Source organism: Argentina anserina, chromosome 3 (assembly GCF_933775445.1).
Source record: "Argentina anserina chromosome 3, drPotAnse1.1, whole genome shotgun sequence".
NCBI classification, from domain to species: domain Eukaryota; kingdom Viridiplantae; phylum Streptophyta; class Magnoliopsida; order Rosales; family Rosaceae; genus Argentina; species Argentina anserina.
In genome coordinates, this window is record NC_065874.1 from 26,341,248 (window position 1) to 26,365,762 (window position 24,515).

The 24,515-nt window shown below is 36.5% G+C and overlaps 2 protein-coding genes across 2 annotated transcripts; one reads left to right on the plus strand and one right to left on the minus strand.

Moving 5' to 3' along the window:
* Nucleotides 1–729: 729 nt before the first annotated feature.
* LOC126787341 (uncharacterized) lies at nucleotides 730–2,139 on the plus strand. The gene is made up of 2 exons (XM_050513244.1): nucleotides 730–1,159; nucleotides 1,348–2,139. Exons 1-2 carry the CDS (start codon nucleotides 730–732, stop codon nucleotides 2,064–2,066), a joined length of 1,149 nt encoding a protein of 382 aa, XP_050369201.1. The 3' UTR covers nucleotides 2,067–2,139.
* Nucleotides 2,140–2,449: 310 nt separating this feature from the next.
* On the minus strand, nucleotides 2,450–8,481 carry LOC126788111 (beta-galactosidase 8). Its single transcript, XM_050514075.1, has 19 exons — nucleotides 8,014–8,481; nucleotides 7,822–7,917; nucleotides 7,437–7,549; nucleotides 7,206–7,272; nucleotides 7,020–7,112; nucleotides 6,788–6,931; nucleotides 6,602–6,690; nucleotides 6,403–6,508; nucleotides 6,179–6,266; nucleotides 5,748–5,866; nucleotides 5,008–5,169; nucleotides 4,717–4,919; nucleotides 4,517–4,605; nucleotides 4,193–4,302; nucleotides 3,955–4,068; nucleotides 3,712–3,810; nucleotides 3,129–3,340; nucleotides 2,723–3,059; nucleotides 2,450–2,642 (listed from the first exon to the last, which is right to left on the minus strand). The coding sequence occupies exons 1-19, from the start codon at nucleotides 8,188–8,190 to the stop codon at nucleotides 2,535–2,537; spliced, it is 2,526 nt and encodes an 841-aa protein (XP_050370032.1). The 5' UTR covers nucleotides 8,191–8,481; the 3' UTR covers nucleotides 2,450–2,534.
* Between the last annotated feature and the right edge of the window lie 16,034 nt (nucleotides 8,482–24,515).

A 24,515-nucleotide genomic window follows, 5' to 3' on the forward strand; every position in this document is an offset into this window, starting at 1 on the left:
GCCTATATATAGGCATTACATAACCACAATCTCGTAGGATTCGGAGTCATAATCTATTACAAAGATGCGAATCTATCTCTAACAGGAAATCTAATTAAGCTAAAACACACAATAGTAGAATAGTAATTCTCCCGGAATACACATTTATTTTTAATTTTCAATGTATTTATTTATATTTTTCTAATATCTATTAACATACCATATCACGTAAAATAATAAATATATAAATCAATAACATATTTCGGAAAAAAAACATTGTAGCAAGTGTTCCTCTTAAGTAATTTTATTAATTTATTTCATTATTAAATATGAATAAATATATAATGACAATATTGTCCCTCAAATGCATGACATGTGACTTAAAATTGGATGGAAAACATTAAATTTAACGGATATGGTGCAAATCGGCAATTTTTACGAAGTTTAAGATGTAAATTGACTTAAATGCAAGTTCATGATGCAAATTAACAATTATGACCAAATTTAGGGATGCAAATTGGCATTTTTGCCCTTGTAGAATAATAGCAGCAGAGCTGGTCCTAAGCTGTTTGATTACATGAAGAAGCAATACGCACAAGGATTGAGCCGAACTCCAAGGCTTAGGATCCCTTGGAGCTTCCTTATATATCTCTTTGTGCACCATTCCCTTTTTCATGTATCCTTTTAGCTCATAATTCAAGTAAATTACTAGAAGCAGAAGAAAAGGCATAAGAGAAGAGCTAGCCAGAAATGGCTACAATAAGAATGTCACAATCATTATTGGCCCTCCTTGTAGTACTTGTTTCCATGGAAGCAGTGTCCCTTGTTCTGGGCCAAGGCAATGGAAATGGCAACGGCAACGGCAACAGCGGAAACGGCAATAGTCCTAGCGGAAACAGTGGCAATGGCAATAGTGGCAACGGCAACGGCAACGGAAATGGGAATAATGGGAGTGTGAATGCCAATGACGACGAACCTGATAAAACTGCTACTTCCCACTACGATGAATTGACACCGTTAGCATCTGGACAGGAGAGAGGCTTCTGCAAAGCAAAGGGTGCCTGCTATTACAAGACTCTTGTGTGTCCACCAGAATGCCCTCAGAGAAAGCCAAAGAAGAACAAGAAGAACAAGGGTTGTTTCATCAACTGCGGCAGCAAATGTGAAGTCACTTGCAAGTGTAAGAGCCTCCTTATCTAGTCTTGAATTTCACCCTTAGTTTTTGTTTCTTCAGTTCAGTGGTTCTCATATAAGTAGCATATGTAGCGTCTAAACATTTGAGATTTAGAGTATGCAACATTCTTAACATATCCAAAAGTATGACAAGAAGTTAAACACTCATTAATAATATTATTTTGATTTTGACAGATAGGAGATCCAACTGTAATGGGTATGGTTCTCTCTGCTATGATCCAAGGTTTGTAGGTGGTGATGGTATAATGTTCTACTTCCACGGAGCCAAAGGAGGAAACTTTGCCATTGTTTCAGATAACAACCTTCAAATCAATGCACACTTCATTGGAACTCGACCAACAGGAAGGACTCGTGATTACACGTGGGTTCAAGCTTTCTCAGTCATGTTCGACAGTCATACCCTAGTTATTGCAGCAAAGAGGACCTCAGAGTGGGATGCCAAGGTTGACGCACTCATGGTGAAGTGGGATGGTGAGTCAGTTTCCATCCCTACCGATGGAGAAGCCGAATGGAGGATCATGGCCGAAGGAAGAGAAGTTATAGTTGAAAGAACCGATGATTCAAACAACGTAAGAGTTACAGTTTCAGGGCTGGTAGAGATGGATATAAGGGTCAGGCCTATTGGAGCTATGGAAAACAAGGTTCACAATTACCAGATACCTGCAGGGGATTCTTTTGCTCACTTAGAGACACAATTCAGGTTTTCCAACTTGTCTGATCTTGTGGAAGGAGTTTTGGGAAAGACTTACAGGCCAGGCTATGTTAGTCCAGTAAAGGTTGGAGTTCTGATGCCAATGATGGGCGGAGAGGACAAGTATGAAACTCCATCACTCTTTTCACCCATCTGCAAGGTCTGCAGGTTCCAAAGGCAATCTGGACTTGCTCAATTCTGATAAATTTGATCAAAAGAAATAATGTTTTTCTGGTTTTTAAGAATCATATGTTCATTTCATGTGTATCTGGGTTCGGGTAACTAGTTTAGCACTTCAGACAAAATGATGATCGAATATCAAATAAGGGTTGCAATATTAAGCTTCTCCAGGACATGCATACTCTAAATTGTACCGTGTTCAATCAATAATCTGATGTGTAGCTTCATAGTATTGTTTGTTACTTTGTTTCAAAAAATGCTTCTTGCAACCAAAACTCGAGAATCTTTGCTATTACTTGTAAACATGACTAACCTTGCTTGGGAAATACTATCAATTTTCCTATACTTCTAAACATGCAAAAGTCCATTGAGCTTGATCATAGACATATGGAAGAAATATTGAGGATTTTATTGATATTAATCCAATTAACTTTATTCACTGAGAGCTAGACATAATTGGATATAACGATTTACTTGTCTCCCACAAAGTCTATTTACAAGAAGCTTCCACTGCTAAACTCTTTGCTTCTCCTTTACATGGGTCACCAAATGTATTAGTTGATACTTCGATGCTACAACTCTTTGATCCAACACACGCCTGTATCAATACCACTTGTTAATAAACCAATAAAAATATCGATGTGCAGTGAATTAATTGATATGCAAGCAAGATCTCACCTTCTGTACAATGGATAGAGCTCTAGTGCTCTGACAAGAGCCATGGCTAAAGCTCCCACAAGTCCCACTAGGTTTCCCGTAACTTGCAAACTTTATTGAGGAAATGACCTGATTAGGAAATGGGCACTCAAGAGATAGCCTAGGCTGTGACTTCCTTCCCGCTTTTGAATCTGAACTCCACATATCAACAGGTGATGGGTGGGACTCTGATACATGGGAGCACAAACTTTCTACCTGTTTTGTGGCAAAAGATAACTGTGTTGGATCACCCCCAACTTCCTCAAATAGTACAAGAGTATTGCCACTAGATTTCATCCATGAACGAGGAACGTGGTACCTGTAGGATTACTCATATCAGAATCGAAGTTTCAGTCGGAGTTATTGCCTTACATTATCAAGCACTTACAGTTCCTGAGATGGCTTTCCACAGTTCTTTCGACATTTGTCTGCACTATAAGCTCCTCTGTAATTGCATGTGACACTGCAACCAGTTTTTGGAGCAATATTAGTTGGCCAGTAACGTCCGATGCTTTGTCCATTCACCCATGCCTCACCCTTCCCCATTCCTGTGAAGTCTAGTGCAACAGGGTTACTGCCTCCAGAGGTGTCAAATTGGGTCTGAAAAGGAATATTTCTACGTTTAGTACTGGAAACAATTGATCACATCATTCCTAGTAATCAGTTCCATAATGTCTGATTACTGATTAGCCTAGAGAAAGGAGACCCAATTCAACGAAAATGTACAACATGTGCTATTGAAAGCATGTGCAGATGCCTAGCAGTATATAGAGGGGTTAAATGCACTTTCTATGGCTGAAATTCACTGGAACTTTTATCTTTGTAGTTCTAAGTTCAGTATTTTTCACCCGTTTCTCACCATGCCAATTTGATAAATCCCATAAAATGGTGGATGGAAAATGCACAGTAAGACACATCACTGGTGCTTTGAACTAAATAGATCGAAGTAAATGAACATAATTACAAGTTACCTTGTACCACGTCAAGGGCTGATTCTTGGGCAAGGTAGGTTGTGAGATCCACTGAGAACTTCCACTGGGAAGGTCTTCATCTTCACCTTTAAGTCCGATCTGCCGTCACAATAATGAAGACAGATTGTAGTTTTCTTCACATGAATATACCCGTTGTTCATGTATAATGAGAATTTGGATTTCATTTTGGCAATAAACACCCATGTTCACTTATATTTTTGTATATTTACAAAATTTACTGACCTGATAGGTCCATTGCTGTGAAGAAAGATCAATAGTAGTGCCATTTGTTGAGCCTTTCAGTTGTACAGGACCAGTGATTCCAGCACCAGCTAAGTCAAAGAATGCTCCATAGTTCTGATTGGAAAGATATTGATTTAGAAATATAAGATGAGGGTAAGATGAGAAACACCATGCAGAAAATGTAAATGAGGCATCCTTTTAACAATATGCCAAAAACAAAATATCAGTCTATCTAAACCTGAAGCCCAACGGTCAGACTCAGAAGATCAATTGTGTTCTTCCCAGATGCAAATTCAACAGGGATCTCCACGGAAACCTTGGCATTGCCACTGTTGCCTGTTCCACTCCCTGACAAGGAATTGCTTATAAATATTGAAACTAAATAATGAAAAGTAATGGTCACTCTTTAGAAGATTCCTATCTTAGGAGTGGTCTCTCAAGATGGTATAGATGTGTTGGTAAATGTAACCAAAGAGGCTACCAGATTGACACTAAGGAACCCAAGCAAATATATGGACATAACCAAATAGCATGCAAGTCAAGGAACTTGATTTAAAATTACCTGCAAGCTTTCCATTGACAAAAGCATGAAGAGCATGACCAAGTGATTGCACATGAAGATCAGCTTTATATCCACCTTTGACATCGATGCTGCCAAAACAATGCAAAATGGAAAATTAAATATTGAAGGTAATCAAGCAACTAGCTAAGGTAATTAATACATCTTGAGAAAGCAATTGTACAAACAATAAGCTTGCATACCTGGTAGAGTACCATAAATAGTCACTTTTATCAGCTGTAGTGTTTATCTGCTCCAATAATCCTTTTCTAGTAAATGCATCACGCTTTGAGATGCCCACTGGTTCATTGATCCAACTCCAGCTTGAGCCCACAGCTTCAGTGGGTTTAACATCAGCTGAAACTGATTGACGCGTGAAGCTTGGAATCATAGCGGCAGCATTAATCTGTCATAATAACATTATTTAGTTTACTCGAAAATGATCACACTTTTCTGAACACCTCTGAAGGAAAACATGTGCATAAGAAGCAAACCTTTGCAGTGTTAAGAACTACGTTTTTGCAGTCAGGTAAGATGCTCACAGACCATGCAGGCAATTGATATGAATTTCCATTGAAAGTCACAGTGGCATCAGATTTGGTGTCAACATTGGCAAGAAAAGCAGAACATACTGATCCTGTTTTGTAAACAGCTGCCTGCATAATTAAAAAAAAACAAAAAGGTACATGTTAATGATCTGCTGTGAAATATTTGCTGTTTTACTGAGCACAAAGGTAATGGCTTGGAGCTGTAAAATCAGTAGAACACCATGCTCAATGTTGGAGCTCTCCGAAAATGAGTCAACTTTTACTTGGGGAAGAATTTTACATGGGGAATTTTCATTTCTGATTCCCAGATAGCAGTTCTCAGAGTTCTAAAAGTTTTACTTGAGTAAGTTGTGATACTAAATAAGTAAATAGGTTGTGACGAATCAAGTTAAAACTACAACTATCTTGAATTTTTCACAACCTGTTTACTTATGTAGTATAGAGTACAGACCATCATGATCTTGAAGTGTAGTTGTAAAATTTGATCTTAAGTTGTAATACTAAACAACTAAAATAAGTAACTTTTTGTATACTTAAGTTGTAAAACTTCAGTAATTATTAACATCTGGCAATATGGTCCATATGGAGCCATTCACCAAGGCTGGGATCTTGAAAACCGCAGGTTCAGCTACATATAATAATATAATAGCCAAAAATCAGTCTCTGACAAGAGTAAAGGATTAGACCTCAATGTTTCGGCCCAGTGTAGAAATTGACGGGTCAGTAGCCACCATTGCAGCTTCACAAAGCTTTATAGCCTTATGCACATCTTTTAGATGACCCCACTTCGGCTGCCTAAGAAGTCCTGCAACATAAATGAATTGTTAAGTGATTTTCAATGGCATTCATAGTGCTGACAGCAGCTTAATAACTCTGCCAAAGTGAAGCAGCGTATTGAGCGGTAATGGTCTAATAAATTTGTCTGTCTTCTCCTAATGAAAACTACATCTATAATCAAGTATAGGCCATCCCCTTGATATCAAAGAATCAGGTTAACAACAAATATTAGTTCAACATCATCGACGCACCACAAATGCCAACAAGTTTCATATAGATTGTAGCAAATTGGCCAACACCATCACCAGCAGTAAAGCATTAATACAGGGATACTACATACCATACTCATCAAGTGGAGCATCATAGTCATAACTTGTAGAAATAAAAGGACCTCCACTAGACCGCCCAAAGTTGGTTCCGCCATGGTACTGTTAAAGATCAACAGAGAACAAATCACTTCATGTTTCCTAGTTTAAGACGCTAAAGTTAACTTTGTGCTAAAACATTGAAACATTCCTGTAAAGTGCATCAAACGATAATACACTCCAGATACAACTGCATTACCATATAGTAATTCTGGAAAGTTCCACCTCGCTGGTAGAAGCGTGCTACAGCAAATGCAAGGTCTTCCACCGGTCTCTGAGGTACAGCACCACCAAAGGAAAGAAACCTAGAAATCACATATATTTTCGAAGGTTGCTTCAAGTTTACACCAAACTAGTTTTACTACTAAAAGTTCAACAATACAATCCAGGTCCCTTACCATCCACTCCAATTCTCAGTCCAAATTTTTGGTGTACTGTTAGAATTTGGGGTAAATTGATCGCAGTAAAATCCATTGCAAGTGTTAATCTGTAAGTAAAACATGGTGAAATTGATCTCTGAATGAATGCTATTTTACACAAGGCCAATGCAAAACACACATGGAAAGTGAACAAGAAAGTCTTACCACTGAAGAAGGAGCATCAGCTTGCTGGCACATGACCCAGGGCACACCTGTATCCAAAGACACAGCCATGTTCGCTGCCCAGTTAATGTACGTTTTGGCAGCAGGCCCATATGCTTTATCAATGTTTCCATACTCATTTTCGATCTGAGGTATTTAACAGACAACAATTAATCTCCTTTCGAAACTCATCAAGTTCCATAACTGGGTAACAAAATCAGATAGAAATTCCAACCTGGGATAGAATGATGGGTCCTCCCTGAGAAGCATAAAGCTTCTCATTCTTCATCATGTCAACGATTTTGGCCGTGAACCGCTGCATTTCTGCCTGAAAACCACAAATATTTCAATCAAACAAATGAATTGAGAAATTAACAGAAACACACTGAAGTGGGCAGATTGGGATAAAGGGATTAGAAACCTTGTAGGGCTCATTATCAGTCCGCAACTTAATTCCGGGTATGAAATGCAGCCAAAGAGGAAAGCCACTGTTCAAAAATGGAACACAAACACAATTGCATGAAAGCTCTTCTACTAAAACCCAGCTTTCTCTTTATTACCAAACAAAGAAAAAGAAACTGAATATAATAAGCAAGACCAGTCAGAGCAATTGAGCAACAACTGGAAAACTTTAAAATAAAAAAATTCATACCCGTAATTCCATTCTGCACACACATAAGGCCCGATTCGGAGATGCACATAGAGACCTGCTTCTGCTACTGCCTTCACGAATCGAACCAAATCGTTCCTACCCTCAAAGTTATACTGCAGAAAATTCTCATACAGTGAGTCACCATCATTAATAATTGAGGATTCAATTTAAAATAGAATGGAGGGAAAAAAAAGTGACCTTTTGGTTTGGTTGCTGAGAAACAAACTCAAGTATAAATACTAAAACCAAATACAAAGATTCTAGCTTTCTGATTACTTTACCGACAATTGTACAGTAAAACATAACCCCAACTGGAAGAAAAAAAAACACATAAAGCTTCAATCTTGATAGATTCCCACATTCATGAAACACAAGAAAAACATACCTGGCCTCGAACTGGTTCATGTGAGTTCCAGAACACATAGGTCTCGATCACATCCAATCCTCCATCCTTGGATTTCTGAATAAGGTCCGGCCACATCTGCACCCAACAAAAATAAAACACTAAGCTTCAACTGTTCAACATACATTGATTTTTAAAGGTACCAAAAACAGAGAAAAACAGAGAGAAATGAACCTCTGGAGTGCTACGAGGGTAGTGAATGGAGCCAGAGACTAAAACTCTTCGCTTTCCATCGATCACAAGCGCCCTGTGGTCGTAACTAACCGTCGTGCAAAACGACGCCGTCGCCAAAACTCCCACCACCAAAAGCACCACTATCTTAAACTCAACTCCTCTCATTGCCACAGCCATGATGGAACTGAGAGCTCGAAACCCAGTTTGTGGTTAAAAAACACAGCAAGGTTCTTGGTTTTGCGGAAACAATTTGTTTACTTGGAGTGGTGGTTTAGTTAACAGAGAGTCATTAAGAGGCGGTTTCTTGCAGCATTTGGTTTGCTTCTGATGGTCTTTTGCTGTGATGTGTTAACAAACCAAAAAAAGGGAAGAGGGTGACGATCGGAGAAGCGTCAGCAGGTCAGCAATTTATCGTTGTCTTGTTCTTCTTCTTCTTCTTGGAACTGGTTGGAGTTCTTGTGCTTCCTGTGGCGCTTAGCTACTCTTATCAGTTGTGCTCACCTACTAATTCGAGAAGGGGAATAATGAGCGCCTGAAATATAGAGGGAGAGGATTGGTTTGTTTTGCCTGCCATGTCATGACGACTGTACAGTGAAACTCGCAGTAATTATTTGACAGGGTGTTTCCTTTTCTTATCATTCTTTTCCCGGTTTTGGTTTTATGGTTTTTCCTTTTCCAGCCAGATATTTTCTATTGACCAAAAAAAAGCCAGATATCTTCCATTTTGTTTTCATTTTAGGTCAGAATTTTAAAAACAGAGAGACTCTAATCTAGAGCGAATCCAATCAACATGAAGTGGATTATATCTGAATTTGAAAAACTTTATCCACTCTATCTGAATTTTCTGACTGAGAAAAAATAAATCCCAATGTAGTATTCTTTAGTGACAAGAACAAATAGTATTTGGTACACAGCACAATGGACGTAGATGTTTATACATATGTGGCAATTGGTGAAGAATTGAAATTTTCAAAGAAAGAAAATATAGGACTAGCGCAACACGTTTTAGGTTGGTTGATAGTGGTTCTTTTGATAAGATAATTGTGAAAACTCGTAGAATGGCTGATCAACAATGCATTGAGGGTGTTTCATCAATCTTCCTTGATTATGTAGATTCAACTGAAGACCTTCATTCGGAACTTGGTTCGGAGAATATGGCCCGAGTTGTTGGAGAATGGAGACATTGTGGGAATGTTGGTGACCTGTAGGATATAGGTTAGCGTTGTTGGTTCATTTTCATAAATTCATAATTTTAGGGTAGCTAATTAACCTTCTATCAGTAGACAACCATCACATCATAAAAGGTAGATAAATTGGTGGACCGTGTCCAATATGAACTTATGAAGTTAAGCTCCTAGCTTCCGGCCACTTGAATATATAGTCCTTCGGTTTAGCTAAAGAGGATACAATAGAGTATGGAGTGCTATGAAGTTCTAGCTATCATGGGAGCATCCCTTTTAAGCACCCGACGATCAAAATTATAATTCTAGTCTAGGACGATCATAATGATATGATGTTGATGATCACTATAAGAAGAAGACTGTAGATTTGAACATTTGTTTCTTCAAAATTGATTAATAACCTTTGTTTCTGAAATAGTTGAAAAATAACCATATGTAGAGCTAAACCATATGTAGAGCTAAAATACCATGATTATCCCTGTTCTTCTCTTCATCTTCTTCTTTCCCTAAATCTCATATCCTTTGATGAATGAATAAAACCATAAACATGTACACTAGAAAAAGAATTGATAAGAATACGGTTTATGGCTTCTGAATACCTTTTGTTTTTCATTTCGATAACTGCATTTTGCTTCTCCTTGTTTCTAAAAAGCCATTCTCCAGGTAAAGGGAATTGAGTTTTGCATCTCCTTACTTTGTTTCACTTCTTCCGTCAAACTCACTTTCTTTTTAAAATAAAATAAAAACTCAACCCTCTCATGAGCTTTAGTTGGAGTCAAAGATCAAATCATGAAAATGGAGGTGGTCGATGTTCAATTAAACATAGAAGTTGGGGACATACATAGATATCAGAAGTTTTATTGTTTTCAAACATAGATCACAAGTTTTATTGTTTTGAAACAAAGATTAGAAGTTGGGGGATCAAATTAAAATAGAAGTGGAATCAAACAGTGTTTCATGTTCATAATTCTATTGTTCTTAGAATATGGTTTCTAACTTTAAGTTAAAAAAAAAGATGGATGGGGTTTACATCAAATGAATCGAAAAATATTAATGGATTGTATTGGGAACAAGAAGAGAATTAAAAAGAAGAGTTAATTTTTTATTTTCAGCAAGGGTAATTATGATATTTTATCACTTCATATGGTTAATTTTCAACAATTTCAGAAATTAAGGTTATTAATCAATTTGCATACCAAAAAGTGGTTATTCTTCAAAATTCCTCTTAAAATATTCTAAAGGAGTGTAGAATGTAAAAGTGGGTGTGTCAAAATCAACACCCACATGTAGAACTCAAATCTACAGTCTTCTTCTTATAGTGATCATCAACATCATATCATTATGATGTACACTAGAATTATAATTTTGATCGTCGGGTGCTTAAAAGGGATGCTCCCATGGTAGCTAGAACTTCATAGCACTCCATCCTCTATTGTATCCTCTTTAGTCTTAACCGAAGGACTATATATTCAAGTGGCCAGAAGCTAGTAGCTTAACTTCATAAGTTCATAATTCTTCAAAATTTCTCATATTTTAACATTTCTTTATAAACTCACAATAACTTTCTTCCAAAACTGCCCCATGCCCCACTCTTCTCTCAGTATATGCAACCCAGAACTCTATCCATGTTTCTCTCTCTCTCCCCTGCAACCAAAACTCTAACAACAATCACAAGAACGTATTAGTTCCTTCATGATTCCCTCGCTCTTCCTTCCCCAATTTCGACCCAATGATCAATTTTGTCCTGCCATACCGCCCATATGCCGCTGTACTCAACGACATACGCAAGCAGCCCCAGATTTCTTGCCGACTTGAAAATTTGCGACTTCATTCGCCGACCAATGGCAAGATAACCCACACGTCTCTTTCTCAGGTGTTGATTTATATATAAAGGACTTGAGGGAGATGATGAATTTATGAAATAAACTCCAATTTAGGCTGCTGAGATCAATAAAATAGAATAGTGATTTGGTAAAAGTACCACAAAAGTTGTGTACATGTAAAAAAAGATGTGCCAAAATCAGCACCCATTATCAATTATGTTTACTCATTCTACTCAAAAGAAAATGTAGTCGATTAGATGCATTCGTTCTTGCATCAAAGGGTACAATTATTTGCGTACATGAAACAATTGTAAGTACATTTATATTATAAGGTATATATTACAGAGTAATAGGTATAGATCGAGTATTGAGGTTCCGAGTACAGTTGAATTTATCTCTGTTCATCAAACGAAAGATTTCGTCTATTAAAATTTGGACCCGTGTTCTTCCACCTTTCCTAACCTGCCAACTTACTAGCCAATCGACCCTGATTGACCAACTTACCGAGTGAATGGATTAACGTTACACTTACACCTATTGTTTTACAAATAAAAATAGAAAGGATGGCCTAATTGCCAGTATAACGTCAATTGTATAGTGAGGGTTTCTAATTTAGTCGGAGTGCGCCGTTATCTCTTTGTTGTGTGTGAAAATGGTGACCATCTACGTCAATCCCCGAAAAAAATCTCGTGAAAGAGAAAACGAGAGGGAGCAGTCACTCACATGAATGATCTGCTAGATGACTGGTGGAGCTAGCCGTCCCTATCTGTATGTGGATTAAATAATTTATTGCAGGCGCCAGGGCACAAGTACGCGCATGCAGATCGATCGATGGTCGTGTAGACTACTGTAGATTCTGCTGAAATTAAAAGAATTCCACCTTCACCGGCCCACTTTCTTGACCTTTGTTGTTTCGAGTTTTGCTGTAGTCATAGTCATATATGCATGTATGGTTGGACGACTTTGATAGCAACAAACCCAGAAACCGACACCAGAATAATGCCAGTATATCACTCACCATCTTCTCTGAAAGAGACACCCTTTCAGCTATATCTATATAAGTCCGTGAGATTTCATCGAGTAGATGACGCATATATCCGACATAGAGGAATTTATGTAATCTGCTACGTATTGAATGGTGTGATAATTGCAGAATATATGGATATATATAACACGTACGTACGTCTTCTTGGGACGACAGAGGTGCAGCTAGGGTTGAATATTATGGATTAAGTTGGATCAGAATTTAAGAATTAGTGTTATTTCCTGTGATAAAGCGAGAATTTGGATAAGTTCTGCTAGTTTAATAGGATCAATCATTGAAATCGTCACGATCTTATGGCGCCACAATTAATTATACATGCTATTCTGGACCCTTATATATATATATATATATAAACCAATTCAACCGAAATATTTCGCTATTTTTCCGAATATATGACGAGAAATATTTGTCTAATTCGATTGTTAGTAGCATATAGTGTCTAAATCAGACTTGCGTGTCCGAGACAAATGCCTTTTCTGCATGTCATCTCCTCGTTTATTAATTCTTGATTTTGGATTATGGTTTCACTTTTTCAGTCTTTGTGCAGTGTGATAATGAACCGGTACTCCACAAGGTTGGCATGACCACTAGTGTGAACTTGACAGGGAAAATGGCTGATATTGCCGGGGAAAAATTGAAGTATTGAAGTGGGCTGGTGTTTAATTTTCTAGCAGAACCTTCCTGTTGAAAGTTAAAATTAACTCGAAGTTGGTAGTGTTAAGTATATAATTAGTTAGCTAATCAGTCTTTCTGTTCTAGTGTTTTAGACACGCGTCATTGTTTTGTAGCTCACACGATCTTCTCGTGCTCTATAGATAGAGCTAACTCTGTATCTCTCTGTAATCATTCTTCAATATTCAGAATCATATTTGCTTAGTCTTTAAGCTTTTCTCTCAGCTTTCATGGTATCGAGAGCCAGGTTACGACCTAGGAGTGAGAATTGCTGCTCCATATTCAAATCCTCTTAATCTTGCTATCCTTGAGGTTCGGTTCCGCTCAGCATACTCAGATAAGTGTTGTATCTCTTCGATTTTTGGAGGTGAAGAAGTTTATTTACTGGTTCTTCTTCGATTTGATACTTGTTTCTTGCCTCGAAGCTATGGATTTTCATTCTGAGCATATTGATTGTGTTAGAATCATCAGAAGGTGAAAACCCTAGAATTTGGGGATTTTTTTTTTGGTTCAGCTTTTTCGTACATGATTTGAGATTGGTTCTTGGAAATTGGTAGAAGAAACTAGAATTGAAGTAAACGACAAATAGTGTCATCAAGAAGACTAAGCAAGTATTGATGTGATCGTTCAAAAGGCATCATTCATGTTTGTGTGTCTGCTGAAGAGCTATATCAAGATATTGAATGAGCAAAAGACTGTTACTGCAGTCTTTGGAATTGCAGCTGTGCTATTCACTTTGATATCTGAGTATTCGTTCTTTATGTGTGCCTCTCCGTAGTGTGCCCTTGCCTTCATCATGGATACCAGTTCTCTGTTGCAAAATTGTCTCTTGTCCAATTTCTACAATTTAATTAGAGTTCAACTAGATGACACAAATTACGTTTCTTGGAGATTTATGCTCGAGTCGATGCTAATAGGATGTGATCTAATAGGTTATATTGATGGCTCTATACCGTGCCCTCCACAATACAAAATAACAGAGGTGGGTAGTATCACTTCAGAGCTTACGCAAGAGTTTAAGGATTGGAGGAAGAATGACTCTGCCGTGATTACTCTTCTTGCTGCTACTTTGTCATCTAATGCTCTTTCATTCATTATTGGGAGTAAGAGCTCAAAAGAAGTTTGGTGTTTGCTTGAGGAGAGATATGCTAAACTTTCAAAGTTAAAAGCTTTCGAGCTTCAGAACTCTATGCAGAAAATTCAGAAAGGTAATGATAGCATTGATAAGTATATGGAGCGGTTTAAAACTATTAGAGACAACCTTTCATTGGCTGGAGTATATATTTCGGATGAAGATATGGTTGATCTGATCTTGAATGGATTGCCTGTTGGTTTCTTAACCATAAAGACTGTCATCAGAGCTAGTAAGGCTCCGGTCACTCTAAACCAGCTTCGCACACTATTATTGGACTTTGAGTCCGACATCAATCAAGAATCAAGTTCTTTTGCTTCTGCTTCTTTGACTACATCTATTGTTACTCATGAAAACCAGTCCCCCGATGAATATGTTTTGCCTCCAACCATTCTGTCAAACAACTCTGGATTTGTGGCGTCACCTACCATACATGCTTCAAATGCAAATCAGTCAACATTTACGACCAACTTAGCGGTCTCCAACACTCAGTTTCCTGCTCGTAAGTTTGTTGGATCATTTACTCTCTCATCTGGAGTTATGAATCAAAATGAAGGTCTTTCGAATGACTTTGGTACCAATAGTGGAAGCAGTTTGTCTAAGAGGGTTAACTCATTACAATCTAGAGGTGAAGAGTTTGTAATGACAGTTCCAAACAATAAGGTTGCTTTGATAATTGGCAAGGGGGGTACGACTATCAAATCTATGCAAACCAAGTCTGGATCTCGTATTCAGATTATACCGTTGCACCTTCCTCTCGGTGATATGTCAACAACGAGATCAATATATATTAGTGGCGGAAAAGAGCAAATAGCGACAGCCAAAGAATTGATAAACAAAGTGATCAGTGGAAAGTGTTTATTTGATGCATCTAGAACCAATGGCTATATGCAGCAACAATCCTGTCACGATGATAAAGTTACTAAAGGTGGATATAATAGTAACTCTAATTGTGTTTACTTTCCTGGTAATATTTGTCAAATATGCTCACAGTATGGTCACTTTGCTGACGCTTGTCCTCAACGATCTGCCCCTAGGCAAGTCATTGGTTTTGGGTCTCATATGCAATGTCAGATTTGCATGAAAACAGGTCACAGCGCTGCTGAATGCTTGCACAGGCATAACCATACTTTTCAGCAACCAACTCATATCCTTGGTGCTAGTCAAACTCTTCCTTTGCATGTTGACACTCCAATTCCAGTTCCCACCACTCTATCTCAATGGCAGCAACAATTGCTCAAGAAAATTGAAAAATTTCCGATACAAGGCACTTGGCAACTCTTATCTACTTCTTCGGATCCAATAACACTAGATTGCAGGCAGAATTCTTATCCTTTACAACTATGCCAATCACTGCCGCTCGTTGATCCTGGTTGAAACCAGTAATAGACAAGAATCATGTGAAGGCAGGGAAACTCAAAGTTCAGTTCATCCCAACAAAAGACCAGCTAGTTGATTTGTTCACAAAAAGACTGCTCTCCTCAACACAATTTTATGTGCAACAGCTTGATGCTCGTTACCTCCCATCCAGCTGAGGGGGGATGTTAAGTATATAATTAGTTAGCTAATCAGTCTTTCTGTTCTAGTGTTTTAGACACGCGTCATTGTTTTGTAGCTCACACGATCTTCTCGTGCTCTATAGATAGAGCTAACTCTGTATCTCTCTGTAATCATTCTTCAATATTCAGAATCATATTTGCTTAGTCTTTAAGCTTTTCTCTCAGCTTTCAGGTAGTTGCGTCATTCAGATTGTGATCGATCAATCTTAAAATCAACCAGTTCAAAAGAAAAATGAAGGGAGTGGTTGATATTTTCATACTACACTGCATTTGAAAGTTGAAACTAACACGAAAGTAAAAGCTTCATCATTCGATCTATTGTGATCGATTAACGGATTAAGATTAGAAAAAGCTTACTCAATTCTACTCAGTAATGTACGTAGTTTATAATTATGTCACACTCCTCCGTCGTTCTTACACATTTATAATTTAATTTACAAACATGAATGCATCATGCATACCGATACCATTATCGTCCATTTGTGGTAATATTATGTTAACGTCTCCGTACTGGATGTGCGTCCCTTGAATGGAGAACCACTAATTTTAGAGCGTACGTACGTAGTTCACTGATATTGACACTAAGCTGAAGACCCTTAATTGGTTTGATGACATATAACCAACAAAGTGTGATTATAGTATCTTAGTAGGAGATCATGTACGTCAATCTTAATTTCTTTGTTTCATCACTCCATTGTTGGAAGTTTGGTAGAACGATAAGCAGCAACGCAGCATAATGCATACTCATTGCTTTTATAGTGGAAAACTTATGTTTTCGGCGGTGCAAAACCCACCACAGTAGCGCTACTGATGGTTCATATGTATCAGCGTTAAGCATACCTTTAGACTTTGGACAAGTGCATTCATCCACTATGGAGGACAATTGGAAACACGTAAATTAGTCATTGAAGGCATACTAATCCTTTACAAAAATTTACTCGATAATTTAAAAGTCATTTAACAGCTCAACCAATCTCACTCGTTTTACCTCTATTCGACAAAGACGATATACATACTACATCTTACAAGTGTGAAAATAAATTCCATACATATGAACATTACTAACTTTCCAATGACACTTCTTACATAGTCAAATGACCTCTATCTATAACTCTAAACATTATTGAGATAGAATTAGATTGAAATCCAACAAATTAAATTAGCTACTTAAGTTCGTTAAAATACGCTATTCGCTAGAATATATTTCATGTAATTCCAAATAAAAAATTGTTTGTCACTTAGAAACCCACGTATGTCTAAATTTAACATAATATATCTCATTACTTAACTGAGAAAGTTGACACATTAGGCACTGTGATGATCGATGATGATACTAGATCAATCTCAGAAAACCTACATACATGTGTATTCGATCGAGTGGTGTATATATATATATATATATACGGTTATTATCCAGAGTGAAGTTCCAATTTTAACACACTTTCAGTTAAATTTTTCCACTATAAGCAATTCAATATTTAGGTATGTTATTTAAGATCATCTTTACAAAGTTTCATCCAATTTGACAATGTTTTGAACTTTCAAAATTGAGATTTACATGAACGGTTCACGTTGAACAATTTTAATTCATTCATTAATATAATCTAATTTCAATACCTTAACGATGTCTGAATTAAATGAAATTTTGTAGAGATGATCTTGAATAACATACCTAAATATTAAATCGCTTATGGTGAAAACATTTGACCGAAAAGTGTGTCAAAATTGAAACTTCACTCTGTAATCTCAGAGTGAAACTTCACTCTAGATAGAGACTATATATATACACACACAATAAGTTTGGTGTATTACAAATTAATTTACAATTGGTAGAAATAGTATGATTTCCATTTCAGTGGTAGGTTGGATTTTAAGTAGATCTTTTGGGACCGAATGAATGAAGTTATAACGACATGATGGACATTTTGGTGCCACATTATGGACCTTTCAGACAAATTAATATATGGTCACATCTAAGTCCTAATATTGCAAAAGTAACCATCAATCAAATTAAAGTTTAACTCATCTCAAAGATATTCTCAGTTTCATCCTTTTGTTTTAAAATGTAAAACAATGTAACGGTGGTCCGTTGTAAAATGTAAACGATGGAAAACTCTTTGCATGTAGGCAAATTAGAACTATACAGTATAAGGGTATTATTGGATATTGTTGTGACTTGTGAAGACAAAGGGCAGGCAGGGACTTGCCAAGGCTGTTCGTTGGACTCAGCGAACAGCAGGCGAAGGTTGTTCGCTGTGACCTTCGAAGAGACCAGCGAATAGTACATGGTTGTAGAGTTTGGTTGTTGTTTCTTCCCTTTGGTATCATTTTTAGCTCAAATGCTGCATTAAATGCTAGAATGATTTTGCAAATCTTCTCTCTACAATTTCAGTTTGTTTGTCTCACAAACTGTCTTCATCCCTTGATTTCTGGTTGATTAAGGTTTCTTAGTTCAAGTGTTAGCCTTTTTAGTTCAGTAGGTGTTAGATAGTTGGTGGCTTTGCTTTTTCTTTGGCTATTTAGTCTCATGTTTTTGTAAATTAATCTAACTGAAAATACATTGGAAATTTCTCCACAATCATCTTCTTCATTCTCAGTTCACATTTTAACATGGTATCATAAAAAGCTTCCGATTAGGACCTATGTCTGCACTACATTCCCATTCTTCATTGCTTTATCATCTTATTGGTTCACTCTAGTAAATCATGGTTGGAGGTGACAGTAAAGACAAAGATTCTACTTCAGGTTCTGCATCATCTACAGCTGGAGTAAATGATCTCAATACCAACCTTCGACTCACTACGACTCTTCTTAATAAGTTCAACTACTTATCTTGGCCAAGAGATATCAAATGTGCTCTTGGAGGAAAAAGGCTGCTTGGCTCCATTGATGGCTCAGTCACAATTCCTTCCACCTTAACTTCTGAGTATGATGCATGGTTCGCTCAGGATCAGCTTCTAGTGGCTTGGATATTAAATTCCATAGAACCAAAGATGCGTGAGATCTTTAGTTATGTTGAGTCATCATTCCAACTTTGGCAAGAAGTCAAATATCTATATGGTGATTTGAACAATATTGCATGTATCTTTGAGCTCAAAAGAGAGATGGCTGAGCTGCAACAAGGTAGTTCCTCTTTTGTGCAATATCTTGGATACTTAAAAACTATGTGGAATGAGCTGGATCAGTATCGTCCATTTTCTACTGATAGGAAGATCTTGATGAAAAGGGCTGAAGAAGATCAGGTTTTATGTTGCTTGCTAATCTTAGTTCTGATTATGATAATGTGAAGAGCCACCTACTCATGGCTTCTGAGCTTCCATTTTTCTAAGTAGTGTATAATACTATTCAGAGAGAGGAAACAAGGAGGAATGTGATGAAAGCTGATATATCAATGGTAGAGCATAACAATGAAGCAAGAGCATTTGCTAGCTCTAACTTAAACTCAAGTGCTAGACCTTATAAAGGAAGAATGTCATATCTCAAGTGCACTCATTGTACTTCCATTGGTAGGTCTGGAATTGGACATGAGGTGAAGACATGTTGGATTCTACATCCTGAGTTGAAGCCTAAGTTCAACAATAATTATAAGAACCAAAAAAGGAAAATGAAGATGTCCTCTACTCCTAGAGTAGTTTGCAGGGTATCTTGTAAATGGTAACTTGGCTACAAATGATGAGATCTCAGGTATCATTTGTGATATCTCTACTACTATTGAGCTAAGTAAGGACCATGATTTTTGGATTGTTGACTCAGGAGCAACTCATCACATGACACATGATGCATCATGCTTGAATGATTTTAGTCTGTTTGAAAAAACTTCTAGCCTCTTATCTGTTGGGGGATTAACTCATTTCTTGGATTGTTGGGTTTTATTCTCAACCACCAATGTCATATTATAGGATCAAGTGACCAAGAGGAAGATTGGTGAGGGTTTTTTCCTAAATGGCATGTACTACATTTCAACTTCCCCAATTTTTGCAAAGAGTTTTCTTGCTAAATCGCAATCATCTACTCGACAACAACTGTGGCACATGCGTCTAGCTCATCCTTCAATTCATGTTTTGTCTCATCTATTTCCAAATTTATGTAAATCCATTTCAGATTGTGAAATTTGTCACAAATCTAAGTCTAGCATATTAGCTTTTCCCAACTCAAACTCTAAAGCTTCTAGGGAGTTTGAGCTTATTCATTCGGATGTATGGGGACCTAAAAAAATGAAATCATTTGATGGTTTTAGATATTATGTCACATTAATTGATGATTATTCTAGAACCACATTTTTTTATCTGTTGAAACAAAAAAATGTGGTCAAAAAGAGCTTTGAAGATTTTCACAACCTAGTTAAAAATAATTTATCATCAAGTACATGCATGTTGAGATCAGATAATGGAACATAATATACATCCAAGATTATAACTGAGTATCTCAATGCTAATGAAATTTTCCATGAAACTAGCTGTGTTGGAACACCTTAACAAAATGGGGTGTCGGAGAGAAAGAATAGAAATCTTCTGAAAAAAACAAACTAAAGTAATAATGATTCAAGCAAATGTTCCAAAAAGATTTTGGTCTAATGCTATTCAAACTGCTGCTTACATTATCAACAGATTGCCTTTAGAGTTCTTGGTTTCAAATCTCCCTATTCAGTTCTAAAAGGGAGAGACATAAGGCTAGATCATCTTAGAATTTTCTGATGTGATTGTTTTGTCCATGTTCAACCTCACCAAAGAGATAAGTTTGATCCTAGAGCACTGAAGTGTGCGTTTCTGGGCTACTCCTCATCTCATAAAAGGGCATAAATGTTATGATCTAATTTCCAAAAAAATCATTGTCTCAAGAGATGTTAGATTTGATGAGTTTACGTATTTCTTTCAAAGCCATGATAATAATATGTTGTAGGGGAGCTATTTGATATCTCTGCAAATATGCCTATATCAGTGTTTGTTGAGGGTCCTACAAGTGCGCCTACATGAGAACCTGCAAAGGAGCTTGTAGAATGTTCGGGAGAGAGGCATGTAAAGGTAGATGCATAAAGGTCTACAGAGGGACATTCCACTTCAGATATCAATAAAAATCTTCAAGATGAAAACATTAATTATGATGTTGAGGACTCTGATCATAGCAGTCGTGATGATCAATCCTAACCTATACCAAGGAGAAATCCTAGTCAAACTAGGAATCCACCTACAAGATTGCAAGATTTTGAGTTTTTTAAGCCAAAGCATCTTCTTGGAAATCTTGTTGTTCCATCCAATGCTTCTCGAGAAATTTTGCAGAAGTTAATAAATCTGCAGTCTTGAAACAAGCAATGCAAGAGGAACTAAAGGCCTTGGATGATAACAACACATAGAGTGTTGTTTCAGCACCAAAAGGACAAAAAGTGGTTGGTGCTCGGTGGATTTGCAAAGTTAAGTTTCATTCTAATAGTGGAGTAGAGAGGTATAAAGCAAGAATAGTGGCTCGTGGCTTTACACAGACATTTGGAGTTGACTGTAAGGAGACTTTTGCTCATGTAGCCAAGATGAACACTGTTAGAGTTCTCTTGTCTATCGTTGTCAACTCTGGTTGGTTAATTTATCAAATGGATGTGAAAAATGCTTTCCTTCATGGTGAGTTAGAGGAAGATGTTTTCATGAAGCTCCCACCTGGTCCCCAAGTGAAAATGAACTATGTTTGGTCTGCAAAATGCATAAAGCTATATATGGTTTTAAGGAACCCCCTAGAGCATGGTATTCTAAGCTCAGTTTGACCCTATTCAAATATGGATTCAAACGTGGATCCAATGATTCTTCTTTATTCATTAGAAGTGGAGGGGTTGGGAAGCTTGTTGTTCTTGTTTATGTTGATGATCTTATCATCACTGGTGATAATGCTGATGAGATTCAAGCTCTCAAGTCTACATTACATGCTACTTTTTCTATCAAGGATCTTGGCCATCTCATATACTTTCTTGGTATTGAAGTAGATCATTCACCTTCAAGAATCTTCTTAAAATAAAGAAAGTATATAATTGACTTCTTGTTTATGTTGATGATCTTATCATCACTGGTGATAATGCTGATGAGATTCAAGCTCTCAAGTCTACATTACATGCTACTTTTTCTATCAAGGATCTTGGCCATCTCATATACTTTCTTGGTATTGAAGTAGATCATTCACCTTCAAGAATCTTCTTAAAATAAAGAAAGTATATAATTGACTTCTTGTTTATGTTGATGATCTTATCATCACTGGTGATAATGCTGATGAGATTCAAGCTCTCAAGTCTACATTACATGCTACTTTTTCTATCAAGGATCTTGGCCATCTCATATACTTTCTTGGTATTGAAGTAGATCATTCACCTTCAAGAATCTTCTTAAAATAAAGAAAGTATATAATTGACTTGTTAGATGAAGTGGAGATGACCTCATGCAAACCAGCTAAACCACTTCTACCAAGTCAGCACAAACTTGAGATAGAGGGTGAACCATTTCAAAATGTTACCACCTATCAGAGGTTAGTAGGAAGACTTATCTATCTCACTATCACTAGACCTGACATTACCTATGAAATAAGTTTGTTAAGTTAGTTGATGCATTCTCCAACTGTGCATCATTATAATCTTGTTAAGAGACTGCTGAGATACCTAAAAAGGTCAGTTACTAGAGGCATTGTGATGCACAAGCATGATCATTTCCAGTTGGAGGGATACACTGACTCAGATTAGGGTGGTAATGTGATTGATCACAAGTTTACAACATGCTATTGCACCTTTGTTGGTGGAAATCTTGTTACATGGAAATGCAAAAAAAATAATCAGTGGTTGCTCGTTCTAGTGCAGAGGTAGAATACAGGGACATGACATCAACTACTTGTGAGCTCATATGGCTTAAAACATTGCTGTGTGATTTAGGTATTTAGTGCTCTTTACCTATCACCCTTCATTGCGATAATCAACCTGCAATGCATATCACATTTAATCTTGTATTTCATGAACACACTAAACATATAGAAGTTGATTGTCATTTTGTTTGTGATCAAGTTAGCAGATGTATTTACAAAGCTCCTAAACTTTGCTCAATTTGACAGTTTGTTGGTCAAGCTTGGCTCTTGTTTTTCTCTAGTCTGTGCTTGAGGGGGAGTATTGGATATTGTTATGACCTACGAAGACAAAGGGCAGGCAGGGACCTGCAAAGGATGTTCGCTAAGTCCTGCGAACATCAGGCGAAGGTTGTTCGCTGTGACCTGCGAAGAGACATGTGAATAGCAGACATGGCTGTAGAGTTTGGTTGTTGTTTCTTCCCTTTGGTGTAGTTTTTAAGCTCAGATGTTGCATTTAATGCTGGAACGATTCTACAGATTTTCTCTCCACAATTTCAGTTTGTTTGTCTCACAAACTGTCTTCATCCCTTGATTTCTGGTTGATTAAAATTTCTTAGTTCTAGTGTTAGCCTTTTTAGTTCAGTAGGTGTTAGGTAGTTGGTGGCTTTGCTTTTTCTTTGGCTATTGAATCTCTCATGTTTTGTAAATCAATCTAACTGAAATACATTGGAAATTTCTCCACATCATCTTCTTCATTCTTAGTTCACATTTCAACAGCTATCATGAAGCTACTTAATGGCAAGTTTACAACATTGGAATGAGAATGAGAATGACGGAATTGACTCGTACAGATTATAGTTTTCTAGTGTTTATTAGAGGATCTCCCAAGATAAAGTAAATTTGACGTCCAAAATAAGAACATTATTTACAATTTATTTCTAGCTTAATTCATCACGCAATTTTTTGTATATGGAGTAAGCATCTATAGTAAAGGCATTTTTTGTTGTCATACGTATGCTTTAGTATATTTCTATGCGTAATTTTCCATTTTCACATCCCAAACTTAGTATACTAACCCATACATATGTAGCTGGCAACTGTTAACATGTATTTGAGGATAAGTGCGAGTGGCAACAAATAAAGCTATACACGGTTCATCTACGAAATATCAAGTTGTCTAGTTTGATTTATGTAGACCAGTACATACAATGTAATCTAACGATCTTTTAGAGCAAAAATTAATCTTTCGACGCTAGTGAAATGCTCCCATAAATTCAATAATTCATATAAAATTTTGCATGTATGTTAAATGATAAAAATAGGTACATGTAACAAATCAAAAAATCAAAAATAAATTAAATTATCAAAACTTAAAATTTATTTTTAGAAACAACTAAGGCATAAATGCCGATTAATTTAGGGTGCAGGGCTGAAATTGTCAATTTGCACCCCGAACTTGCATTTGAGTCAATTTACCTCCTAAACTTGGTAAAAATTTCCCATTTACACCCCGAACTTGTATTTGAGTCAATTTACCTCCTAAACTTGGTACAAATTGCCGATTTGCACCTCATCCGTTAAATTTAACTGTTTCTATCCAATTTTGCGTCACATGTCATGCATTTAAGTGGTAGTATTGTCATTATATATTTATATTTTTCTTTAAAACAAATAAAAATATTCTTAAAAATGAGGATTATTTTGTTAATCAAATTATTTATTTACATCTTTTTTTCTACCTACTTAACCCTATTTTGAATTATATATTTAATATACCCACCCATTCAAATATAGTGTGTTGTGTATAAATATATTTTATATGTATACGAGAATAATAACGACGTAATAGAACAGAACGTAACCGTTTATTGATTGATAATGAGGCCAATATATAAGCATTACATAACCATAATCCCGTAGGATTCGGAGTCCTAATCTATTACAGAGATGCGAATCTATCTCTAACAGAAAACATAATAAGGCTAAGACACACATAATGGTAGAATAGTAATTCTCTCGAAACACACATTTATTTTTAATTTTCAATGTATTTATTTATTTATTTATATTTTTTTAATATCTTTTAACATACCATATAACATAAAATAATAAATATATAAATCAATAACATGTTTAAAAAAAACAAACATTATAGCAAGTGTTCCTCTTAAGTAATTTTATTAATTTATTTCATTATTCAATATGAATAAATATATAATGACAATACTACCCCTTAAATGCATGACATGTAACGCAAAATTGGATAGAAACAGTTAAATTTAACGG

What these genes read in the sequence shown, in the direction of transcription:
- LOC126787341 (XM_050513244.1), top strand. Translation starts at nt 730, where the DNA reads ATGGCTACAATAAGAATGTCACAATCATTATTGGCCCTCCTTGTAGTA. An exon ending in ATGTGAAGTCACTTGCAAGT is followed by an intron (nt 1,160 to 1,347) that starts GTAAGAGCCTCC and finishes TGATTTTGACAG; the next exon opens with ATAGGAGATCCAACTGTAAT.
- LOC126788111 (XM_050514075.1), bottom strand. Translation starts at nt 8,190, where the DNA reads ATGGCTGTGGCAATGAGAGGAGTTGAGTTTAAGATAGTGGTGCTTTTG. An exon ending in TATTTATGGTACTCTACCAG is followed by an intron (nt 4,606 to 4,716) that starts GTATGCAAGCTT and finishes TTGTTTTGGCAG; the next exon opens with CATCGATGTCAAAGGTGGAT. An exon ending in CACAGCAATGGACCTATCAG is followed by an intron (nt 3,811 to 3,954) that starts GTCAGTAAATTT and finishes TTGTGACGGCAG; the next exon opens with ATCGGACTTAAAGGTGAAGA.